Source organism: Eublepharis macularius, chromosome 19 (genome assembly GCF_028583425.1).
Source record: "Eublepharis macularius isolate TG4126 chromosome 19, MPM_Emac_v1.0, whole genome shotgun sequence".
NCBI lineage: Eukaryota > Metazoa > Chordata > Lepidosauria > Squamata > Eublepharidae > Eublepharis > Eublepharis macularius.
The window spans coordinates 4,615,668-4,641,944 of record NC_072808.1 but is presented as its reverse complement, the minus strand read 5'-3'; the positions used below and the strand labels follow the sequence as shown (position 1 = coordinate 4,641,944).

Here is a 26,277-nt window from a genome sequence, read left to right as displayed (position 1 = left end):
TTCTGGTCTGATAAAAGACTAATTGCTCATCAGAGTGATCCTTAAAATTATGTAAAAGAGGAAACTTGCACTATAAAAAGGAAAACATTAACCACAGCTCAACTAGCTTTCCGAGTTTAGGCAAGGCAATTTTGAACATGGAAAGGCATGGACAAAAATGTAGAGCCCAAGACAGGAAAACGAGTACGCCAAGATGTAGTCGGGTAAATTATGCTTATTTCTAACCTCCCTTAAAAAAAACTCAAAAAGAAGCTCTCTCCCGTGAGATGACAAAGAATGTTATGGCACCTTTAAGACTAGCAATGCAATCTTAAGCAGTTACACCTTTTTAACAGTGAAATCCTAAGAAGAGTTACTCCAGTCTAAGGGCCAAGCTACACATGACGAACGACACTTGAACAGCAAGTGTATTTCTCCCTGTTCACTTGCCCTCCACTCAATCCACTTGCCGTTCAAGTGTCATTCGTCATGTGTAGCTTGGCCCTGAGACTATTGATTTCAATGGGCTTAGACTAGAGTAACACTGCCTAGGATTTCACTGGAGTGAAGGGTGAAATTCTGCTTAGGACAGACTACAGTGGAGGTTAGTTTTCATTGACAAATAACCCCTTTCATCAGATTCATGAAACAGATTGAGAATGGGACCAATTACACACACAAACACGTTACACTGAAATATAAGCCCATTAAAAAGGGGGAAAGCTATTGGGGATACAATGAAGAATGCAGAGAGGGAAGCACAGACATAAAGGACAGCAAATAGGCCACAAATTCCGTATACCCCAAACTACCGGCGTTGGCTGCATGGTGCTCTAACAACATTATTAACATATTCCCCACTAAAATACATTCTGCTTCACCCAGGGATGACAGGCTCATATCAGCTACTAAATGTTTTCGAGGCTTTAAGGGATCGTCTTTCTAACAGGTGCGCAAGGAGCCAAATAGGCCAGGGTGCAGAAGGGAAGCCGAGTAAGCTGGCCGGCTTGTTCTTTTGGAGCATTAGCAGAAACAGTTAGCAAACACTGCTATGTCTGGGAGGCACGATCAAACTCCATCATCTATACATGGCAGTTTTGCTTGGGGAGGGAAAGAGCGGGCAGCAGGCCAGGTGGTGCATGGGTGCTAGTCTTGCAGGTCTGATGCTAGCACTCGGCCACTGGGGTGCGGGGAGCGCAAAGTCATTTGAGTTCCCTGTTTGTTGACAAGCTTGAAAAGCGCTGTCCCGTCAGAACGAACAAGCTACCCAGAGTTGCCTTTCTAGCTCAAATAACAAACAGGTACAGGGATCTCCTATGAAGACCTGTCTTGAATTTTGGAGCCTGTTATGTAAGTATCATGTAGGAATCTTTAGCAGACTGGATGATGAAACCACACGTCCAGATGACATAAAGACGTTCTACACTGCAATATTTAAGAATGCAGACAATGCATGTATAAGTGTGTGCATGTGTTTATATATAGGGGGAGGGGGGTTATGCATCTGGATATTGACAAACCCAGGGCTTTTTTTCTGGGAAAAGAGGTGGTGGAACTCAGTGGCTTGCCAGCACAGGGGGCAACTCCTGGCAGGAGGTGGTGCCCCTGGTACCACAAGCACACGCACAAAGTGCGCACACATTCCCGGGACCGTGCAATGGCGTCACTTTGGGTCAGCTGGAACAAGGGGGGAGTTTTTTAAAGTTTAAATCACCCTCGGCGAAAATGGTCACATGGCTGGTGGCCCCACCCCAGATCTCCAGACAGAGGGGAGTTTAGATCGCCCTCCACACTACGACGTGGAGGGCACTCTAAACTCCCCTCTGTCTGGAGATCAGGGGGCAGGGTCACCAGCCATGTGACCATTTTCAAGAGGTGTCGGAACGCCGTTCCACTGCGTTCCAGCTGAAAAAAAGCCCTGGACAAACCTATATTTAGCAATTATTCTCAAAACAGGGGTGTACACAGACAATCGAATTTAGTAAGAAAATGAAGGCTATACATGTAGAGAGCCAAAACAGATGCAGAGGAAAGCCAAATGTTATCTTGCATGAGGAAAATAGTTTTTATCTTCAATTAATGAGTAAAACTAGTGATACTGTATTGAAGCAAGAAACACGGGGGTTATTCCCCTCCACCGGCTTGCCTTTACTCCTCTATGAAATCCTGACATGTAAATTCTGCTTAGCAACTTTAGTTGTCCATCCCACATGTACCCTCATGGGTTTCTCCCAAAGTTCACCTCAGAACTTTTTTGGTCTGCCATGAGACTTTAAAATACGTGAGTGTGGAAGAATAAGAAACGGATCATTGTTTTCATCACAAAGGATGAAAAAACTAGGGAAATTTCCATTTACGAACTGGAAAGGTACCACCACCTTGTACATTTTAAACGTCTGCATGTAACACCGCTCTGATTTGGACCAGCATGGAAGCTATTTTATGTTCTCTGACTACACTGCAAAGAAACCCAAAAATATCATCCAACACAGATTTTTTTTTAAAAAGTGAGCCATATTGTCTCGGCGGGCAACAAAATTACACATTTAACACAAGGAGGACAAACTTTCTAGCCACAGCTATACAGCAAGGCACACAGACTCTCTGGTACCATCTATTCCAAATGTATTTTTACTCAACTCTATATTTAACCACATCGTGTCCACTTCAGATTTTATCCCAGGCTTTTGCTAAAAACTGAGAAAATTAAATCTCTTTCCCACCATAGTTCATTCCTGAAAAATAAATGAAGAGCAGACATACTAGAAAAAAATATCACTAGCCAAGCCATTCTTCTTTTGCATGTGTATTCATACAAACAAACATGTACAGATATAAAGTTGTACGTGACATATAGTTGCTTTCCATATTTAGCATCCCTAAACAGAACTTTGCCTGCAATACATCTGTTGGTCCCGTTCTTTACCAAGAAGTTTCTTTTTCAGGAATTTGTCTCCAACCAACAAGCGAGTAGTTGCAGTACTCTAACCTAAAGTCATTCGGGTTTTTATATATTTAATACGCCTTCTCCTGACCACTACGCTGAATAAAGATCATTTGTTTTCTGCTAATCAGACCAGGAAATTAAATTTGTTCTTCATGGTTTCGGCCCGGCATACCTATGGGAACGCCTCCCTCCCTATGTTCCTCCACGGCAGCTTTGCTCATCTGAACAGGGTCCCCGGTAGGTGCCAGGCTGCACACACGGGCTTTCTCTGTGGTGGCCCCTATCCTGTGGAATGACCTGCCTGAGGAAGTCAGAAGAACCCCCACTCTCCTGGCTTTTCGTAAATGAAGCAAAACCAAAGGCTTTTTACTCAATTGGGAGGGCTGTATTGTAGGGAAGGGGTCTCAGATGCTTCACTAATGAGTTAGGGACCGTAGACTTCATCACTATATTGCCTTACATATTATCTGTTGCTTTAAATATGTACTCCTATGTACCACCAGTGCTCCGTGTTGTCTAATGTTAATCCTAGAATTGATTATGTTCTGCTTCAGTATTTTTCCTACTCTGTACTGGATTCTTGCTAATACTATGTCTTTTAAACTTGTATCTATTTACCCTATGGCATTGTTTATGGAAATGTCCTTGATACTGTCTTGAAACGTACTTGATACTGATTGTACTAATCTCATACTGTGTAATCCGCCTTGAGTCTCAGTGAGAAAGGCATACTATAATTAATTAATTAATTAATTAAAATAATGTACTTGAATTTCTCATGTACCAAGGAAAATCTTTGCTGGAGACCTTTTACTGCTAAATGAGAAACGGATTCACTAAGGGAAGACACCATGGGTTGGGGCAAGATAAGGTGACGAGGCAGACAGGAAATCAAGGACTCTTAATATAAAGTAGGACACACTAAAGCACTGTTATCTTTTAGCTCCCCAACCGCAATGTGAACCTAAACACCCATAACCCAGTAGGTTCGGCTTTCCAGTATTTTACAGCAAGATGGTAGGATGCATATTTAAGAGAACTCTCCTCCACTCTTCTCCGTCTTCTACCACTGTTTTCGTTTTCAGGGCTGAAGTGAGCTAACCTTCTATCATGCAACGGATAATGATGATCTCTCTCTCTCTCTGAGGGCCAAGCTACACATGACGAATGACACTTGAACGGCAAGTGGACTGAGTGGAGGGCAAGTGAACAGGGAGAAATACACTTGCCGTTCAAGTGTCATTCGTCATGTGTAGCTTGGCCCTCAGATAGAACCAAGATGGTTCTAGCACAGATCAAATTAGCAGCTGGTAGCCAGAAATTATGGACAACTGCCAAGGGATGGAGAAGAATGCAAGAAAACGAATCTATGCAGATTTATCCAAAACATTTCACAAACCGGGTTCCCTTGTCAGTTCTAGAACGTGAGAGACTGGTTATCAATGGCCTAACAGTGTATACTTATTTCCATCCATTTGTATTAGATTAAAAAAAAGAGAGCAAAGAGACTGATGAGGATGATCAGGGGTCTGGAGACTGAGCCCTACGAGGAAAGGCTGAGGGCCTTGGGAATGTTTTGTTTGGAGAAGAGAAGATTGAGGGGGGGACATGATTGCTCTTTAAATATTTGAAAGGCTGTCATTTGGAAGAGGGCAAGGAGCTGTTCCAGTTGGCAGCAGAGGGTAGGACCTGAAGTAACGAGCTTAAATTACATGCAGAAAGGTACCGACTGGATATTAGGAAAAACTTTTTCATGTTCAGAGTAGTTCAAAGGTGGAATCAGCTGCCTAGGGAGGTGGTGAGCTCCCCCTCACTGGCAGTTTCCAAGAAGAGGCTGGATGAATATTTGTCAGGGATGCTTTCGGCTCATCCTGCATTGGGCAGAGGGTTGGACTAGAAGGTCTGTACGGCCCCTCCCAACTCTGTGATTCTGATTCTGTGATTAGCGAAGCAGTTGAGACCTGTTCCTTTTTCAGATTTACAATGCACACGACTGGGTAGCGCAGCACAGGCAGTGTTCTCTGCCAAGACCTGCATTTCTTATACTCCCCACACTAAAGTCTTCTCAGAAGGACCAAGGGGCAGAAGTGTTCAGAAAACATTCTTAATCATGCCGAGGAGAGGAAAATGTCCAGAGGGGAAGTTCCACAACAGGCATCTCATTTTTGTCTCCGAAACAAACGGCGTATGCAAGTTTCTTCCAGGACACACCTTACTCCGAGTGGCATTTTTCATCCCCTTTTCGAGGTCAGATAAATGCCACTGGGGCTTTAGTTTGACCTTGGGTATTATTTAACCCACAGACGTTCCTTCACTTACCAGGATGTTAGCAAGTTCATAGTTGTCTCGGCATATTTCAGAGAAGTATCCAATAATGGAAACTCCAACCGCCTTGGCAACTTACCCTTGTGGTTAGCCATCCTCAATAGAGTGCTATAATTACTGGACGGAACTAGTAACACAGAGTTGCTGCCGCCATGCTGTCTCTTCCCCCTCGTCTTGATAACATCTCGTATAACACGTATGATGTGACATCATTGCATTAAGAGTGTCTCAGCCCTCACCTCATATTGCTAGCTGGCAGTGGTAGGCCGTGTCACATCACAAACTTGTTACCAGGAGGAAGAAGCCAATGGTACTTCTAGACAAAAACATATTTTTTTACTTACACTAGCCCTGTTTAGTGGCAACTGCACATTAGATAGTTCCCATGCAAAGAGAAGGCAGTTTTTTGCAGATTGCCCCAACCTCCATATTATTTGCAGGGACATCTGTAAAACTGAAAAAAATGGCCTTTGGGGCCCCAGAAGCCTCTTTAGGGGGAAACTTTTTCCAATTGCTTCTTTATTTTAAAGAGAGGAGGTGGTATTACATACAGTCACCAGCCATGTTACAAACACTCTTCCATCTCATTCCATTCCACCTACAGACAATTCATACCTGAAAAAGATGTACTGCAATTGTGGCAGAAGTTTTCTTTTAAACGATAATAAAATCAGCACTTGAAAATGACCAAGTGTCAGGATAAATGCCTGAGCTCTTGGGAATAAAAGAGCCTTCCCTTCATACGCCATGTCATGGAACACTTTGGTTCCTGCTATCCAAGTCGATCACTACAGAACCGGAAAGGTAGTACGGTGATAAGCTCTGGAAAAGGAACACAGTTTACCTGGAAACTTTGCCAGTACTTTCACCGCGCTCTGCCCGTTTTGACACACACAGCTAGAGCTGTGCTTGCTACTGCGGGCAAGAGAGAAAACACAGGCGAGAATATTCTTTGAGCAGCGTAGAGAAAACAGCCTCTGTTTGCATTCACCTTCATGCTTTTGAAAAGTTGGCCAGAGCTCCCAGGCTAGCATCTCACAGCACTAATATTTTAAAGTAAGTATACCCCGAACTTTCAACAAAGCTTGATCCTCAAGATGGCTTTGATTTAGCTTCAAGTAAATCCACCATTTGGTCTATAGTGGTCATCCCAAAACTGTGCAGTGGAACAGACAGGAGTGAGTTGACAGAACCATTAAAGTGTTGTGAGAAATGCAAGAAAACCTGGATGAGAAGCCAGCCGGGCTCTAGGTACCCTCCCTTCCAATCCACCTCTGCTTTGAGGGAGGGTGGCTCTGCTGTCTCTCTATAATAGGCTCTGTCAGTTTCACCTCCCCTTCTGGGAGGCACAGAGGAAATAAATAAACCCCCTGAGGAGCAATCTTTGTGTCTCTGTAGGGGAAACTGACAGAGCCTTTTGGTCTGTCTTTGAAAACTCAGCTTCCCGGCTAGCATTGCAGCTCCCTTCATTTGAGCGTCCTCGCGTCAGAGGTCTTGTGTAGAGAGACTCAGAATGAAGCAACTGCATTCAGACCCAGCACAGAACAGCCTTCAGGAGAAGTCTGCACAAGGCTGCTTCCGAATGTTTTGGGAGCATGAACGATGCGCGCTTGCAAATTATGATTCAGAAAAAATCCCCAGCATGCCTCTGCCGATATCAGAAATTTGGGGACTTCTGGTTTGAAAAATGGGTTCTTTGAAATAAGAAGCCCTTCCTTGCTCAAGCCTTTTCCAGCCTGGGAATTTCATTCAGATTGAGAGTTGAACGGAGCATGTTTCCTTCGGAAGAGAGGCACACAACTCTGCAAGCCTCACGGATTACCTGTCCAGGTCATGCTGCAGATGCTTCAGCCAGTGCCTCATAAAGATGATTAATAACTCACGCTGACGTGTATCACGTCTGGGACTTAAAGTATAGACCTGATTAGCTGAGGGCAATAACCTTGTGTGTGGAAAGACACACTCGAGTTACTGATTTAAGCAACAGTAATTGAAGAAAATGTTGTGTTTCTGGTTTGCCAGGTTGCACTGCAGCCCAACTGAAAGTCTGGCCGTGAGGCAACAGTATGCAAAGCGTCCTATCCCACGATCTAGCAACATGGATACATCTCCTACAGAGGTGCTGAAGTCAGGGATTCACAATAAGGGGGAATTGTCCTTTTGAGGCTCAGTGTTTGAGGCTAATACACGCTATTCCCAGCATCCTATTACAGCATGGCGTATATAAACGGGGCTTTTTCCATGATTAGTCACACCGCACTTATAATTATGCCTGCTATTAGTCATCGTGTTTAACAAACAGTTCCTAGGAAAAACCTCCTGTGGCATCATTACAAAGCGGGGATCAAGATGAATAAATGGCGGCCTCTGATCAGGTAGGCTAAAACGTGGATGGGTTTTGGAATCCTCTGAGCTGATGCAGACATAACGCTGGCCTCCCACTTAAATAGGGTTAAGAGACTGAGGGTTAGCTGCCCACTCTCTCCTCACTGTTCTCATTCAGCGCACATGCACCTGCAGTGTTGGACTCAGATCGCCATGCCTGCAGACACAACAGAGGTAGACAACCTGCACATGCAGGAGTAGCCCATAAGAAGGTGGGAGTATTAATGGTGTCCAAATGTTCGGCACCGCACTTGCTTCCCAGACAATGTACCGTGTGTGGACGTGTCCTAACTGAGAGCTGATGGCATTCAAGCCAGTTTTCCATTTAGCTAACAGGGCCGAGCTACTCACATTACTGAATGGCATGCGGGTTTCTTCTACGTTTTTGCAATCGTGCATGTTGGAAGCCCTGTGCAAGGGGAAGGGGGCAAAAACGGGCTCTATAACCGTGTTCTCTCTGGCAGTTCTTCCACCTTTGCAGATTGCCCCCACCTCCATATTCTTTGCAGGGACAGCTGTAAAACTGAAAAAATGCCCCAGGAGCCTCTCTAAGAGGAAACTTTTTCCAACTGCTTTATTTTAAAGATGGCAATAGGAGGGAGTATTACAGACAGGTACCAGCGGTGTTACCCTCTTCCATCCCATCTACAGAAATGGTTCAAACTGTATGACCCTTGTGCCAGATTTATTCTGTTTTCTGGACATTTTAATTTGAGAGAAGCCAACGTAGCTATAGAATTTAATGTGGATTCGGTTTACTGACCATAGCTCAAAATCTTGCCTGTAATTACAAATTAAAAATCATGTACCTAAAAAATCCTTTGCAGCCTTCACACGTCATAGCATTGAAATGAAATCCGGTAGCTTTGTCTCCACAGACGCCGCAGATGCGGGGAATGTTCCGATCGAAGTCACTGGTTGGATCAGCAAACGATGGGCAAGCAGCCACAGGTTCCATTTCTAAGAAGGGGGGGGGAAACCACCCAGAAAAGTTAGCATCTTCACAAAAACTTTCTGAACAAAGTCCCATCCACAAACAGTAGGTAAAAGAGACTCTGCTAAAGTCAGAAAGGATATTTTTTTTAATAATGAGGAAGAAAGGAACCGGGAAATTTTATTGAGATGTAACAAAATCCCCCTATACAAGATAAGCATTTCCTGACAAACACATCCCTAACCCTCACGGCAACTAACTATGCTTTGTTTTTTTTATCTTCACAAGTGGTACAGCATCTGCTTGTCTCAGTGGAAGAACATCTACCTGGCACGCAGAGGGTCCCAGGTTCGACCCCTGGCATTTCTAGTTAAAAGAATCAGGCAGTGGATTAAGAAAGCCCTTCTATCCAAGACCCTGGAAAACTGCAGCCAGGCTGAACAGATAATACTGGTCTGGCTAAAGATTCTATCCTTTATTGTCCTTTTCTAAACCAAGGGCAAAGACATGACAAAGATCATTAATCTCTGTCTTTAAAAGGCAAGGAGCTGTTACAAGCACTTTCAAGGGAAAAGACAGGTTCTTTAACAGCCAATATTTTTTTTTCCTTTGCAGTGTTAATCAGCCCAGGGGTGGGTGTAAGAGTGGTTTCAATGAGCAAAACCGTGCAGAAGTTGAACGGCTTTTGCTCCTCGTCTCAAAGAGGTCCCTGATGCGAAATTGTCTGTGTGGTGGGAGGATCATGGAAAGTAAAAGCCTAAATACAAGTAGACCGATATGGCTAACGTGTTTGTTAGAATAAATCTTAAAAAATGAAATAAGCATCCTAGTTCTTTAAAAAAAAAACCTTGAACAGAGCACTGGAGGAAAGGAGCAGGTTTTACTTCTCAATGAACAATTAGGAAGCATTAGATGTTTTCCTTATTCCTCCATAAGTAAATTAGGTAGATTTAAAAAAAAAAAACCCTGGAATATCCCTAAGGAGGTCTCCAAAAGTTATAAACCCTGCAACACACAAGTAACATGTGGATATGAAGACTCAGCTACTAAACTGCATACAATTGCATGGCTGAGGTGCAAACTACATGGGTCTGCCTCCATCACGCTACGCACCATCTGCCAAAAACAGACGACAACTTAACAACCACTCCCTCCTAAGTACTTTTCCTCAGCTAAGATCATTGCAGGTACTGAAGCCTGGTGGACCTCCCTCCATCCTGGTTTACACATAATTGGAACGGATCTGGTCTTAAAAAACGGAGTTTGCAGCTACTGCAGGCATTTTGAGGCCTTAGCCAGACATGACGTTTTCCACATATACATTCAACAGATACACACTTATGAGTTGTGCTCATCTGGTTAGCCTGTTGCCCATCTACCTCACACACACACACACACTTATGCTCTGAGGTGGGCTTGGGTTTGTCTCCTATCCCAGAACCAACGGAACCTGGCACAGCCTGAGGTCTGAAGACTGGCAAGGTGAGGAGGACTCGGTGATGGCAAAACCAGCTCTTCATCTCTTGGGTTAATAATTGATGGAGCGCACACATTCAGTGGAGGTGCTGGGTCTCGGTTCCACCGGGGAGACATCTGCTCAGGCCCCTAGGCTGAGACTGAGGTCATCACCTGCCTTCTGAAAAGGAAACGCCAGGGCAGGAAAGGACCCTTCCATTTGTCCAACCTCAAATCTGTTCTGCTGTTTCTCCCTTCCTAACAGTCAGTCGAAAAGGCATTTTAAAATAAAGGGGAAGTGGACGAACTTACTGCATCAACAGTTCCTTTTTCCACTGCCTGGAAATTTAGACTCACTCTTGACTGTGGACTTAACCCAGCTCCTCTGGGAGCAAAGGCAAACATTGACAGTCTGCCAAAATAGGAAGTGCACTTATTAGTTGCTGCGTTCACTACAGGCCTGATTTTGGACTAATCAACGGTGGGCTGCTAACCTTTGAATGTCACAGTTTCCATTTAAAACTCAAGTCTGGTTTTCCTGTGAGCCGAAAGAATGACACAGGAACAGGCCATAATCTTACTGGCTTCCCTGAAGAATGGCAGTTTAGCAAGCAGTGCCACTTGCTGTATTTGTTGTGTCTGGGCCAAGAGGGAACTTTCTGTGACATGTTACCGTTTTTACGCTTTCGCTATCGGCAGCGTAATGGCTACATTTCACAACTAAAACAGGATTGTACAATCACACTGGGTAGAAGTATTTTGCAACGTCGTTTCATTTATAGCCCACGTGCATAATAAAACGAACTGATTAAAGCTTGACGTTGCTTATAGTCTCTCGATCCAATGAATGCTATGAAGTCAAACAGAATTCTGAAACAGCTTTTTCCCAAGCAGTGGCGAAGAATCTCCGTTTGATAATACCCTTTGGGGACCATATGCGGCTACTAACAAAGAGCTGTGGTCACAGGTTATATACCCCAGAAGAGCAGTTAAATATAGTGAATTATATTCGGTTTGGTTCCGACAAAGATTTTTTCCTGATGTGCAAGAACTTGGCTTGGAGCGATGACCCCTGCTTCCTCCACTCACATACAGAACATGACCGGAAACTTCTTCATTACAGAAATTTTCGAACTTCAGTTCGTTGTGACATCTGAACATGTGTGCCTGGGCAAACTAGAATTTCTCTCTTTCCTCCCCCAGAAATCAGAATTCTAAACCAGGACGTTGAGAATCCTGGTTTCTGGGGAAGAAACAAGCTTGACTTTGTCTAGGTACCTGCCTTTCATCCTTCTGTTCACAACTCAGCACTCTCCTCTTCCAGCCCAGTGAAGCCTGCCTTGATAGCATGGTCAGGAAATGGGCAAACAAGAATGCTCTCTGTTCCTGAAGGATTCAAAATCTGGACACAGGACAACAAAGATGGCTATAAGGTAAAACACACAAGACAAATTACACGAGGACGCTCAAGTGAAGGGAGATGCCATGTTAGCCGGAAAGCCAAGTTCTAAAAGACAGACTGGAAGGCTTTGTCAAGTTCCCCTCTCTACAGAGCCACCAAGATCGCTCCTCGCCTCCAGGAAGGCTCTGTCTGTCTCACCTCCCCTTCTGGGAGGCAAAGATGAAACAAACAAACCTTCCCAGGAGCTATCTGGGCAGCTCTGTAGAGAGGGGAAATTGACAGAGCCTTCCGATCTGTCTTTTAAAACTTGGCTTCTTGGCTAACATTGCGACTCCCTTCACTTGAGCGTCGTCGCGTAATTCGTCTCGTGTGTTTTAGCTCATAGTCATATTAAGTATTTAGTGATGACAAAAGAGAAATTTTAAGAGAAAGGGACTAAACAGAATCCCTACAACTCATTTTCATAAGCTCCTATATCTTTAGAAACAATTTTCCTTCAAAATAACCTAACTATACAGTTGAAGCCAAGATTCAATGTGTCCCAAATGCTCTACTGAAGAATAACATCAACAAAATCAACTACCCCATTTGCTAAGCAAGAAGTCATATAATAATAAAATAAGCATCTATAGAGTATTTAGGAGAGTTCAAAGTACATACATTATTTTTGCTGTAATCCTTTAACCCTTGTAACTGTAAGGCAAATTGGTATTACAGTAGCTCGGTTAAGGACACCTGCTAAGTCCAAAGAAGAGGTGGAATTTAAACCAGGGACACTGCAATACGTAGTTTCTGATTGTACCCAGCTTCCACGCAAGTTGAAAACCTGCATTCTTCTACCCTGAAAAAGCTGGTCTCATATGAAATTATATCATTTTCTGATGGCAAAATAACCTTTGCAGATACCAATCTTAAAAACAAAACATGCCAAAATAAGTCTTAAGAAGCCTTTCTTTCAAAAGTCTAGCACATGCATTTTTTAAAAAAAGGAAACACAAAAAAAGATACCCAATTCTCTATTTCCTAATGGAGGGGCGGAGACGCAGCACGGAAATATTTTATGAGAAAAAGAGGTACATTACCAATATCCAGGTCATGTTGTATATCTTGCTGGAATAGTCCCCAGGAGTCCTGATATTGTGACATGGAGCCACCTGCGATCCAAAAATATTGAAAAGTGAATGGCTTCACGTTCAGCTGTTGGCAAAAGAGTTTAAATACTTTCCGTTTGGGAATTCACCCTGGCTTTCAACCCTGACCCATTGACGTAAGCAACATAAAGAGCGAGGCGTGGCACTCAGCAACTAATTTTACCACACCCAAATGGGACTCACAAAATACAAGGTGTCACCTCTATGCTGCCTCCTAAGATCTTATAACATTGCCGGGAAGATGGCAGAGATAACGCTAACTCCACAGTACATTACTCTCAAGGCAATTCAGAAGAATTCTCAAGATGATAATTACATTCGCTATTCAAATAGTGGCCTGGGACAGGAAAAGGGATTTCCCCTATAAAGTGTCACCCTGTCTCTCAAAAAGTTTTAAATGAATCAAGGTATAGTTAAATGGAATAATCTCACGCCGATGAACGGAAGTCTCTCTTAGTTTCACAGTTCACCTTAACAAGCATTTCAAATAATACAGCGCTCTTCTGGTGCAGAACTGAAGTAGGTTTGTGTTTAATAACAACAACAGCTGTCTTTTAGACAGATTAGTATCCCAAATTAGCGGTGAACAAAGTCTGTGTTATTATTACCCCCCAAATACAGCTGGGAACCAGGGGCTGAGAGCTGGAGTGGGATTTGAACCTTTGCAGCCCAAGAAGTTAACCGCTATGCTACAGCAGCTCTTCCCCTAGTTGCAAGATAGTAAAGAGCCCAGTAGCACCTTTAAGACTAACCCACTTTGTTGTAGCACAAGCTTTCGAGAACCACAGCTCTCTCTGATGCATCTGACAGAGAGAGCTGTGCTTCTCGAAAGCTTATGCTACAATAAAGTGGGTTAGTCTTAAAGGTGCTACTGGACTCTTTACTCTTTTGCGCAACTACAGACTAACATGGCTAACTCCTCTGGATCTTCCCCTAGTTTAGCTCTAGGTAGTCACTCAAGCTTACGGGCGATATGAGAAAAGCTCTGCTGGATCATCTTGGAGATCTATCTAGAACAGGGGTGGGCAATTGTTTTGGCTCGGGGGCCACATTGTGGGAGCAGAGGTTAGTGGAGGGCCGCACCTTTTAAAATGATTGCATTCATTAGTTAACTTTGCATTTCAGAAAAGGTATAAATTGTATCATAAAAATCAATAAATATAAATTAAATAAAATAGTGGTCGTTTTATGCAATTTATTTATTGTGCTAATTTCATATCATCTATAGCTGCAAGCACATTTAATTTTAGAATCAGTTTAATGAGACAAATGTACCCTATCACACTTTTCTACTGTCTTGGTGGGCCACAAAAAACTCTGTAGCGGGCCGCATGTGGCCCGCGGGCCGCAATTTGCCCACCCCTGATCTAGAAGATACTGTCTGGGAAACCCACAAGCAGGGTATGAAGACAACAGCTCTCCCCCGCCGTTGCCCTTCTGCGACTGGCATTTAAGGAACCTGAAGTTCCATTTAGCCATGCAGGACATGTGCGCAGCCCATCACTCACAGCTTCTATTCAGCTCTGAAGTAGGTTCTCCAACCCTGCATGTGATTACTTAGATATATCGAGGTTGCTTGTTTTAGTATGCCAAATGTGAAAAGCCATCTCACTGCTGTCAAATGTTATTCCCAATACACACACACACACACACACACACACACACAACTGGGCATCCAGGAATCTTAAGGCCTGGGCACATGCACTATTTCTTTTCACAGTCACTCTTTGAATTCCCCCCTTTTTGCTAGAACAGTTTTTGTAAAGCAACACAAAATTTAGACTAAGCAACTGCTTTATACCGAGGAATTTAATTCCATCCTTATACCAAGGAATTTAATGAGTTAGGGTCTCGGGACCATAGACTGCACCCACAGACTTTACCACTGTATTGCCTAATGTGCTATCTGTTGCTTAAAATATGTGCTCCTACGTCAGCCCGAGAATTGCTTCTGTTCCGTTTCAGCATTTCTTCAGCTCTGTATTGGATTCTTAATAATGCTTTGTAAACTGGTGTTTATTTACCCTATGGCATGGTTTATGAAATTGTCCTTGATACTGACTGTACTACTCTCATGCTGTGTAATCCACCTTGAGTCTCAGTGAGAAAGGCGGACCATAAATTACATAAATAAATAAATAAATCTAAGTTAAATTGAAGCAGACCGCACACATTCTATTTTTCCCCCATTTTTAAAAATTTGCCAGCCAAGTCAAGGGAGGTTCTCCAGTAGAGTTCAAGAAGAAAGCCTGCACCTCCACAGTTTCTAGGAATTATATAATACATGCACAGGTTGCCAACCTCCAGATGGGGCCTGCCCTGGAGATTGCCTAGAATTACAACTGATCTCCAGACTACAGAGATCAGTCCTCCTGGATAAACTAGTTATGCTGAAGAGTGAACTCTATGGCATTATACCCTGCTGAGATCCCTACCCTCCCGAAACCCCTCCCCCCACAGGCTCCAACCCGAATCTCGAGGAATTTCCCAAGCCAGAGTTAGCAACCCTAATACATCCACTGCTATACATCGATTTAACTAACTTTAACGCATCCTGCCCATGTTTTCATACTATGTGGGGTTGGATGCAGGTGTGACAGTCAGACAAGATGGCTTACTCATAATAACCATATTTCAGAACCATCAGATCTCTCTATCAGGACAAGCATCCAACTGGCACAGTTCAAACGTATCAGAAAGGATGTGAAATGTTGGGCATCCACCATAAGAATGTGTGTAGAAAAGAGTTCTCCCCCCTTGCATATTTTTTCCAAAAAGCGTAAGTTGGGATGAGCTGTTTCTACTACTTCCTGAGAAACACTTTGGGATACCAGTTTTCACTGATTTACTTCAACTCGCAAAACCACAGCCCCTTTTATTTACAGTCTCCTCTGTTTTCCCATTTCAGATAATGGGCAGTTTTTACATGTTGGGTGTAATGCTCGGACAAAGAACAATGATTTCTCAGAAGTCCTGCTAGATATTTTCAAATTCATTTCTGGCATTTGTGAAGTTTGGCACTCAGTAACTCGTAATCACAGTTGGTTCCATGGGCACAAGAAAATACAAATCAAGAGGAGTTTTCTAAATCCAATCTTCTCTCCCATGGGGTAACATACAATCCAGCAGTTGGCTCAGGTAGCTTGTTACAGGCAGTGTAACCTTCTCCCATTTGAGCAACGCTCATGTCATTCATATAGGCAGGAGTTTTCCAATGATACCTTTGAAAAGTTAAGGGATTAGCGCCTCACCGGTGGCAGAATCTCTTTTTAGAAAGTTGCAGACATCACCTGCAATGCTGCCAGCTGAATGCATTCGACTGACAATACTTGACATCTGAAATGTACTTCCATTACATGTTTCCTTTTAGACAACATCCGAAGCCACTCTTTGTAAAACGGCCTTGGGTTCACTGTTATGGGTGGGAAGTTGTTGTTGTTGGGTTTTTTTTAAAAAAAACTCCTGCAGCTCTCAAGACAACTCAGAATTTGTAAGAAACAACTTTACTCTTCCAGGGACAGTTTCATCAACAGCATTTTAAAAAGCAATTTTTTTTTCTGTTCTGGCACCTCCAGGGCAATTTCCCTTCCTTTGGGCCACGTGATCACTCAGGGCCAAGACAGACAGATTTCCCTGGTAAAGATTTTGCTCTCGCACACAAACAAAACAGACAGATTTGACCTTGGCCAGAAAAACCTTCCCACTATCTTTTAAGCAATCTATAAAGCCTCCAACTGGTTTGACTAAAGGTCTTGTTACTTTGCTTGAGATATCTGAAATCTTTCCTGCTGGTAACTGGGCTAAAGTTAACTATCTTATGAACAGGTATCTGGTACATAGATGATAATCCTTGCTCAAAGGCTGGAGAGGCAAAAAAACATAGCCCTTGTTGATGGCCACCAGAACACAGCCTGCGTAACACAGAGCTGTCCATCTTCCATGTAACGTTAGCCACCGGAGACACTTTAAGACAAGGCATTGCATTTTTCTGTAACCAGTAATAGTGTGTTAAAGAGGCATAAAGGGGGAAGGAATAATAACAACAATAGTGTGCTTATATACCGCCCTTCTGGATCAGAGCGGTGAAGAATACAGCTGGGGATAGGGTTGCCAGCCTCCAGGTAGTGGCTGGAGATCTCCCGGAATTACAACTGGTCTCCAGGCCACAGAAATTAGTTCACCTGGAGAAAATGGCTATTTTGGGGGTAGGCATGGAGTTATGGCATGGAATTACGCCATGCCAAGTTCCTTTCCCTCCCCAAACCCCACTTTCTCCAGGTTTCTCCAGATTTCACCCCCTAGATCTCCAGGAATCTCCAAAGTTGGAGCTGGCAACCCTAGCTGGGGAACTGGGGCTGAGAGATGCTTACCCAAGGCCACCTGCAGAGCTGATGGCAATAATGGGAATCGAACCAGCAGAGTGCTGATTTGCAACCCTACCACTTCACCACTACGCTATGGCAGCTCTCTATAGAATACAGAATCAATACAGAACAGCCAGAACATAGATACATGTAGCCTTGTCAATTTAAAGTTATTTAATTGTATTGACAAAAACGTCAAACATTTAAATGTTTAAAAATAAGCACCTACGGTTTGTCAGTGTTTACTTGAAGAGAAGGCAAAAGCAGGTTTACTTCTTAAGGAGCAAATGGGTACAATAAACAAAAGTGCATTCTTGGTTCTCTCGCTACAAGCAAGATTTTAAAGCTGGAAACAGGCATTGGGGCTGGGAAAGTCTCTGAAGAGGCCGTGTCCCAACCGGGCTGGTACTTAACTGCACGACAATAGGCGTCACATTAAAAATACACCTGCTTGATAGCTTTTTCATCCTGCAGGCCCACACTGTATCATTAGAATTCAGTATCTAGGCCCATTTTAGCCTAGTCCCTTATACAAAGGGAATTAGGTTGCCTTGCTAGTTCCCTATGATGCATACATAAATGCTGAAGAAAAAAGGGCCTACAGATCATTGCCCATACACAATTATTTCTATGTCATTAAACAATAACTTATACAACTGTGGTTCCCAAAACTGAAGTCACGGATGTGGCTACATGGGCTTTTACTGTCCCCTAGAGAAAGCTGTTACGCTATATTTCATTCTAACATACACAATTCACTTTCAATTTACCAACCCCAAAAGTACATTCCAAGTTACAATTCTACTAATTTTTTAAGGGATAAATCACCTATTATGGCTGTTGGGAATGGTTACTGAGTTTATCCTGTATATAACTGAAATTTGAAATGTCAGCCTATTATTTCATCGTATTTATACCCCATTGTTCACAATTTTGTTATGTACACCCATATAGACCTGCCAAAATGAGGACAAACGTCTTCTCAAGTGGCCTCTAGTTTACAAAGCTCATGTCACAATAAATCTGTTAGTCCTTCAACTCCTCAAGACCTCTTTCTTGTATTGCTACAACAAGCTTCCACATGGAATTACTGACCTCCAATATGCTTTGCAAACTGCAGAGTCTTCTAGAATATAATTAGAGTTAAACTCTTCATTTGCAAACAGTTGCTTTAAATTTTTTTTAAAAAAAACAGAACTGTTTCATGTGACTTCTTTAAAAGTTTGGAAGAATTCATGTTTAGGATGAAGACTTTATTTCTCGAGGAACCAAAATCCAAAGTACTGCAACAAACTCATTCAAGCATACTACTAAATTAAATTAGTTAATTTAAAATAGAGTACATCAGTGGTATTTTCTTCTAGACAGGACATTGGAATGGTAGGATAACTTGACTAGGGTGGGGTTTGGAAATGCGTAAGCGAACAAGGATTAGGTAGCCATTACAGGCAAATGTAATTGTTGAACTGATGCCTTTTTCAGAGATACCATCTCCTCATTTTCAACACAGCTCTACCAACAGCTAAAAGCCAACTTGGGCTGATTCCGCACACGTTGGATAATGTACTTCCAATCCTTTTTATAGATCATTTGGAACGGATATTTTCGTGTGCGGGGAAAAAAATCCACCGCAAATGACTGATAAAGTGCATTGAAAGTGCATTATCCAATATGTGCGGAATCAGCTTTGATCTAGTCAAAGGGGAAAAAAAAGTCTTGCTCTCAGTTAGGAGGGCCAATAATACATTTCTTGGCTACTTGCTAATCCTAACACATCTCTCTGCTTCCTGACACCAATCCTACTTGACATTTCCGACCCTCGTCTTTCAAACATCTGTGTCAAGCGCCAGAACAAAGCTTATACAGAGTTTGCAGGAAATTTTGGTCAAATGGAATTTTACCAAAAGAGGAAATTTGCCAAAGGGGAAAATTTTCCAGAGCTCCACAGGTATGGCTTTTGGCTACTAAATTTTCCAGAGTTCCACAGGTATGACTTTTGGCTACTAAACCTTCAAATACGGAGACTGCGGGGAAGGCTCAGTGACTATTTTTGCTCAACTTTTTTTCTAATGTTTGGACGGCCCTCCTGTGAGAGGATACTGAATACTGATACCCTTATTAAGCAGCAACAGCTTTGCAACAAGCACGTTATGCATGGAAAACAAGCTCCTAAAGGATGCGCCTGCTTGCTGAATCCTGTATATCGTTATCCTCCAGTTATCCTTGCTGAGTTTAGATAAGAGACTCTGAACGGCAGACATGATGGAGGTTTATCAAATTATGCACGGCATAGAGAAAGTGGACAGGAAGAACTTTTTCTTTCTTTTACATAATACTAGAACTTGGGACCACCCAATGCAATAGCTTAAGGAAAGACACAAAGAAATACTTCTGCACTGAATTAGTGATATTATATTGTGGAACTCACTGGCGGTGGCTGTAGAGATGGCCATAAGCATAGACATCTTTAAAAGGAAATTAGACAGATTGAAGGGGATAGAACTATCAATGGCTAGTAGCTATGATTACTTAAAGCAATCCTTTTTTTCTTATTAAAAAAAAAAAGAGGTGCCAGAACTCATGATGTTTGCCACTTTGGGGATTCTGGTAGGTGGCGCCGAGAACGTACAAATATTTTAAATAAATACATACATAATACATGAACAGAAAAGCACAGCTCTTTTGTCCCAGGCTTCCCTTGTTCATATTCTAAACGTCATGTGGAGCAATTAGCACTCTATTGCTAAATGTTTAACTGACCGCAACCTCCCCAGTCTGGATTTGATGGTCAAAGGAACTGAGTTCTGCTGCATTTTGACGAAAAAAAGCCCTGACTTAAAGGAGTCACCACATCCAGGGGCATTAGAATGCTGAACACCAGTGCGGGGAGGCAACATCAGGGGAAACTATGGCCACTGTGCCTTGTTTGTCGACCCTCCAGAGCTGCTGCGTGAGACTGGATCCTAGACTAGAAGAACCACTGGTGTGATCCAGCTGGGATCTTCTTATGTTATTTGGTCGCTGCTGTCATGTACTGATTGTTTCTATGGCCCACAGCTCCTGGTTGGGAAATTCCTGGAGATTTATGGGGCGGAGCCTGGAAAGGGCGGGGTTTGGGGAGGGACTTCAACTGGCTATAATGCCATAGAGTCCACCTTCCAAGGCAACCATTTTCTCCAGGGGAACTGATGTCTGTCACCGGGAGATCAGTTGTAATTCCAGGAGATCTCCAGCCACCACCTGGAGGCTGGCAAGCCTACCCACAGTGTGCTTTCGGGACTATGACACTCAAGAAAAAAGATAAGGCCTTTTCAAGAGAGAATATGATTAATGCCAAAGTTCAACTCCTTCAGCACTCAAGTGCAGCATTATAATATGTGTGGGAAGAGAAAGGGAAATAATTGCCGGTTAGCAGGTAGACGTGGCCAGATTTTCTCTTCCTGTACGTTACTCAGACATTTAGCATTCAATAGGCTATGATTCGGGGCCAAAACTTAATTAAGAATTAGCCCTGAGAAATTTTTCAGTGACGTGCAATGTGTGAAAATGTGTACTAGCTACTTGTGCTCTTTTCTCCCCGTGCATTTGTTCTTTTGCATGGAGTACCAGTGCGGGGAAATGTAGCAAGAAGGAGGTTCTAATTCAGGAGAATGTTAAAACACACTCTTGCGAGGACAATGCTAACTTAAGAAAACGTGGTGGTCTGCAAAGAAGCAAGCAAGCTGGTGGACCACTGCTGCAGTTTAAGAATCACTGCCATAATAGATCTGAAAACCCTTTTTTAATTAAAATTAGAGGGGAAAGATGACTATTTTGCAAGCTGTGAGTAACCTATTATTTACAGCCGAAATGGACAAAAAAGGTGGATTGTAAGTCCGATCCAAACTTTCACTTCATGTTTTTATAGCTCACTATCGTATTCCTACAAGTTTTGATCATTCCACGCTGTAATATAAACCTATGCTGGAAGACACCTTGACCGACTGATTCGTATATTATTAAGTCCTCGTGGCCCCCAGATGTGTTTCGATCAGAAGTGTACTGGGAGTTCTCCATTGGGAACTGAATTTCCAGGCACACGCAAGACTGATCTGGATCCAGACTGAAGCCTCCCCCCATGCAATGTTAAAAGCCTTTAGTTTGGGATCTCTTGGTTTCGAGGCCTTTCCAGATGTTTGCCCAAGATGTTTCACCAAGGAATGACGTTCTACCATTCCTTGGTGAAATAAACACACAATTGTTGCAGAAGATCCAGATGTTTTCCCTCAAGATGACATTCCAGTTCCAGAGAGGATATTTTACTTTCCCAGAGCTCAGACTACAGTATCTTATCTTTTTCCTTTGGGAAAAAGAAAATCAGCAGTTGCCAACGTGACAAGCGCATGAAAACAAGTTGCATGAGTCGGACAGTCACGTGACTGAAGACCCAAGACAATTCTTTACCCCTCCTTTGCACGGCTGCTTTTTCATGTTTTATTATTTCCCCTAAAATACGTTTAAATCTTTGAATTCCTTTAGCTTTGAAACCGAAGGAAGGAAACACCCATTATGTCTGACTGGAGCTTGCTGTTCTTGGCAGCTTTCCTCCCAGGTTTCTTAAGTGATTTCTGTGTGATTTCCCTTCCAGTGCTAGGGGTGCTGTAGTAAATCAACCCCTACCATTCCTCCTTAAACTTCAGTTTTCCCTGGCTCCATCTCCAATTCTCCAAGAGTTGGCAACCTTAGTGTGAGGGGAACTCCCTTGATGGAAGAAGCAGAACAAAAGTGGTTTCAGCCTCCTTCCCCCTCCCAACCCACATTATCCCTCCAGGGACACCTGGGAAGAATCAGAGATCCCTGTATACTTCTTACCAAGTTCCCATGCTGGATCCAGTTTTCATTCAGCAGAACAGAAGTGAACAGGTGTGAACGGTGCAGCAGTCATGTTCAAATACAGAACCAATTATCAGAAAGGACGACCAGGGCTGAGGCGAGATTTGGACAAGGGACTTCCCAGATTACAGCAGCAGCTTAACAGCTATGCAGTACTAGGTTTTTTCTTCTACAACTTGCATACTTCTGAGCTTAAATGATGTCGTACCATTTCTTGGATTCGTCGTTTGGCCTGCTCGGTCCCCATATTCGTGGTCCCTTGTTTACTGCCTAGCTAGAATTGCAGAAAGTTGTGGAATGTGGAGTTTTGCCCACAAGATCAACCAAACCAAACTTTACATTGTTGCTTGATGTTCAGCAAAGCCCCCACTCGCGTGCTCCAGCACTGAAGAGAGTGGGATGCGTTTCCCTTAAGCGACTGGTGGTGGACTCTGCCACCTTGCTGTTTACTTCAGAACCCCTGAATCTTTTGGATGCTGAAATGATTATATGATACGACCTGCATTATGCCAAAGGTCAGGTAGATAGCTCGTGCCTTCTGGTAAACTGCTGAAATATGCATGTCTGTTTGGCCAAGGCAAAATCCCAGAAACTGTATTCTCCATGAACATACTTATGCTAATAATTTGCTTTCGGTTCTATAAAGGCTTTTGAGATAAAGCAGTTTCTGAAAAAAAAATATATAGTGTGGCTTCTAGAGCTCTGTAACTATTGGTAGGCCATTGATTTACCCAGTTTAGAAAAAATGCTTTCCCTTCTGATCATTGGTTCTATATTTAAACATGTGTGCTGCACCATTCACAACTGAAGGCACAACACATATTTTGCTGTTTAAATTCAAGGGCTTTTTGGTAGCAGAATTTCAACAGTAAAGTGTGCTGGCCTCAATTCAGAACTCCTGAATCAAAACTTCTCGAAGCATTCAGATTGCTTCGGGAAGCTTTGGGGCCCGGGGCTGGCAGGCTGGATTCCCCCTGCCTGCCAGCTGGAGTTTAAAGGGTCCTTTCCCTGCTGTTTGCCAGTGGCAGGGCCCTTTAAACTTGGCCCACCTCCTCCCACTTACCTGGGCTGACAGGGCGGAGGTGGCAGCTCCAGCCTTCCCCACCACCAGCTGCTCCCCCTCATTTCAGTATGCTCCAAATCTTTACAGAGCATACCGAAGCAAGCTAAATACCAGAATCCCGAAGCGGCCTGCTGCTTCGGGATTCTGGTAATTCCAGATTTTTTTCATGATTTCCCCCCCAAAGTGGGTAACATGAATCTTTTGGGGGTGCATACCCCTAGATCCTTGGTCACCATTTGCACTTTGCCGTTCCTCTTGATGTTTCAATATCTTATGTGAGAACTCTACAATGGCATATGCCTTTTGACTGCTTCCGTTATGGAAAACATAGAAGCCTTTTTTTGTGTGATCTTTTTACAGTGCAGCAACATCAATGGAAAAGTTTGTTTCACATCAGTCCAGTGATACGCTGTGGGTATAAACTGGCAGTGCCTACAGCATTTCCATATATACTTGACACAGACTGAGGATGCCTTTATAGGTAGGTAAACAAGCTAGGTTAAATATGCACCTTCTAACTGGCCTTTGTGTACTCTCGTCTGAACATTAGTGAAGAAATGCTCAGTTTTCTCAAGCATTCACTTACTGCCAGCATAAAAGTTTTGTACCTTTCATGCAGCAAAATATAAGCCAAATTGCTTTGCTACTAACATGTGTCAGCTCAGCAGAGAAAATGTTGGGAGAGAAAAGGGGAGAAATATAGCCCAACATAGCACTGCCTTCCTGAATTCTGCTGCAGTCCCAGACAAAGTGCACATAAAGCTGATAAAGCAGAAGTTCAAGAAAACACTCCAACGTGTACTTATTTGGGAGTTATTTTATTAAGAACTTTTAAATCCTGCCATTCTTCAAAGAGGCTCAGGGGGGTATACATAATTTCTCCTTCTTCTTTGTGAGGTAGGTTGTGCTGAGAGGGAATGACTGGCATAAGGTCAACCAATGAGCTTTCATGACAGAGTGGGATTTGAACTGGGGTCTCCCAGATCCCAGGCCGAGACTTTAACCCCTGCAGCCACACTGGCTCTCCCACGAGTAAGGGCCAAACTAGATATGCAGATTTTGAAAGAGCCGAGTCAGGGTTTCCCTGGACCCAACTACTCAGGTTCCCTGCAGCTGCATAGTAGCTGTGAGGAATGGCTGGTTAAAAATAAAAGACAGCCCATTTGGGCTTGGAACATCAATCGGGGTGCGGATGGGGGCTCCTGCTTTCCTCCAAGCCATTTTCCCACACTGAAATATCACTGAGGGAGAGTTTATTTCTCCATTTTTGCTGAGCCACATGGAGTACTCTCTGCACATGGAGTAGCAAAACCAGGGAAAATAATCCCCCCCCAGCACTATTTTGACCTGGAAAAATGGTTTGGTGAGGGAGGTACAAGCCCCCCCCCTGGCAATGTTCAAAGCCCAAACAGGCTCTCCTTTATTTTTTAACAGCCATTCTGTGTCGCTGCTGTGCGGCTGCGGGGAACCCGGACCCACCTGTTTAAAAAAAAACCCGCATGTCTAGTTTCATCCTAAGTCCCAGGAAACACAGCAGCCTTGGAAAGAAATGAATGTGCACAGGACAGACCAGCAGGTATGAAAGACTCTGTGTGCACTTGCCTTACACAACTCCTCTTATTTCAGACCTACCCAAACCAGCCAACGAGGGATCCCATTTCTCCAAATGGGGGCGGGGGCTCCCAGCCTCCACCACCCCAACCCCCACCATCTCTGGGTTTCAAGCCAAGAAGCCCGGCATGCCTACACCCAACAGAACCTTCTGAGCTTAAAAATAAGCTAAGACTAGGGATTCCTGGTCCCCTGGGGGAGGCAGGGGCCCAAACTGGCCTGCTGCAAAGTATGCATGCGCTCCCAGGCCTGCGTAGCGACGTCACTTCCCAGGAGCAAAGAAAAAGTGAGTGCCGGGTCTCCCCTCTCCCGCCAGGAGGCAACCCTCGCTCCGAGAGGCCATCATACTGTAGCTTCTAGACGATACGTATTTTTCTGCAAAGCAAATTACCAATTTCAAAAAGATCTGCTCTTACGAACAGCCAGAATTAGTGGTTGTTGTGGGTTTTCCGGGCTGTATTGCCGTGGTCTTGGCATTGTAGTTCCTGACGTTTCGCCAGCAGCTGTGACTGGCATCTTCAGAGGTGTAGCACCAAAAGACAGAGATCTCTCAGTGTCACAGGTCTCAGTCTTTTGGTGCTACACCTCTGAAGATGCCAGCCACAGCTGCTAGCGAAACGTCAGGAACTACAATGCCAAGACCACGGCAATACAGCCCGGAAAACCCACAACAACCACCGTTCTCCGGCCGTGAAAGCCTTCGACAATACAGCCAGAATTAGTCCTTGGCTATTACCAAAGCATTTTAGCACACGCCGAAGTCTGGCAACTAAAATACCTCTTCCTGTCCCCCATGCCAAATTTCTGCCATAGATTATAGTCAATTAACTTCTAGAATACCTAGTAGCTCCCCTGGATGATTCACAGCTTCAGCACCGACATAAAAATGAATGAATTAGGTCTCGACCTTTTATGAGGCAGAAGGCTTGGGGGAACGATATGTAACCAGCAGCCGTTCAAAGAGGAAAATAAATCACGGCCCATTCCAGTATTGAATGCTAGATTTATTTCTTTGAAAAATCAACTATTTACAAACCAACCTAGTAATAAGTAGCACTGTACTAAAAAGCTTTTTACAGGATGCAGTAAACGTACTTGCCTGGCAGAGGCACGTTCCAGTAGCAAGCAACCAGGTCTTTCACCAAGAATTTAGTAGTATTTTAGAGTAGAACATACTGCTTAGCTACTGGGAATACTATGTCCTGTTAAGCACACGAGCACAGCTATAGATACACGTACCGTGTTTCATTCTAGCCCTGTTTCCAGGATACTTACGGAGCAAAGTTAACAGACTATTTTTAGTTTGCCAGTCTGGATGATGATGCAAATACGTACACACTGATAGGCATTTGTTACTAATTCAGGAAACGTGATTAGGAAACCTGCTGAGTGGCAGGGTTGTTTCAGCTACTAGCAGGCAGTTACATTGCAAGCAAAAAACAATAAAACCAAGTTCGAAATGGAGATTTCCTCCCATTGAGAAAAGCTGCCATGAGCCAGCCTTTTAGACTGCAAGTATGGAAAGAGGGCGACAGGCATCCTCTCAAATTCACTGATGTTTCTGAGGACTATCTGGAAGCTGCAGCTGGTACTCATTCACATGTCACAGTGAATGCATGTAAAAGTGTATTATTCAGTGCGCATGAAAGCAGACTTTTGAAATACACGTTGTATAATTCTCATGTTACGTTCGACACACGTACAGTTGACTATATGACACAAACCCACATTTATCCAGGAATTAGTCCCTGGTTTCAACTACCAGTTTGGTGTAGTGGTTAATAGTGGT

At 43.5% G+C, this 26,277-nt stretch overlaps 1 protein-coding gene across 2 annotated transcripts in view; it reads right to left on the bottom strand.

Annotated features, from left to right (window-relative positions):
- Positions 1 to 26,277, bottom strand: part of VDR (vitamin D receptor) — a 95,902-nt gene that overhangs the window by 38,806 nt on the left and 30,819 nt on the right. For both annotated transcript variants that reach the window (XM_055003366.1, XM_055003367.1), the window contains 2 exons: positions 12,510 to 12,581; positions 8,446 to 8,596 (listed from right to left, as the gene is read on the bottom strand). In XM_055003366.1, coding sequence (XP_054859341.1) covers positions 8,446 to 8,596; positions 12,510 to 12,573 — 215 coding nt within the window. In that variant the 5' untranslated portion in view covers positions 12,574 to 12,581. The remainder of the gene's footprint in view (positions 1 to 8,445; positions 8,597 to 12,509; positions 12,582 to 26,277) is intronic.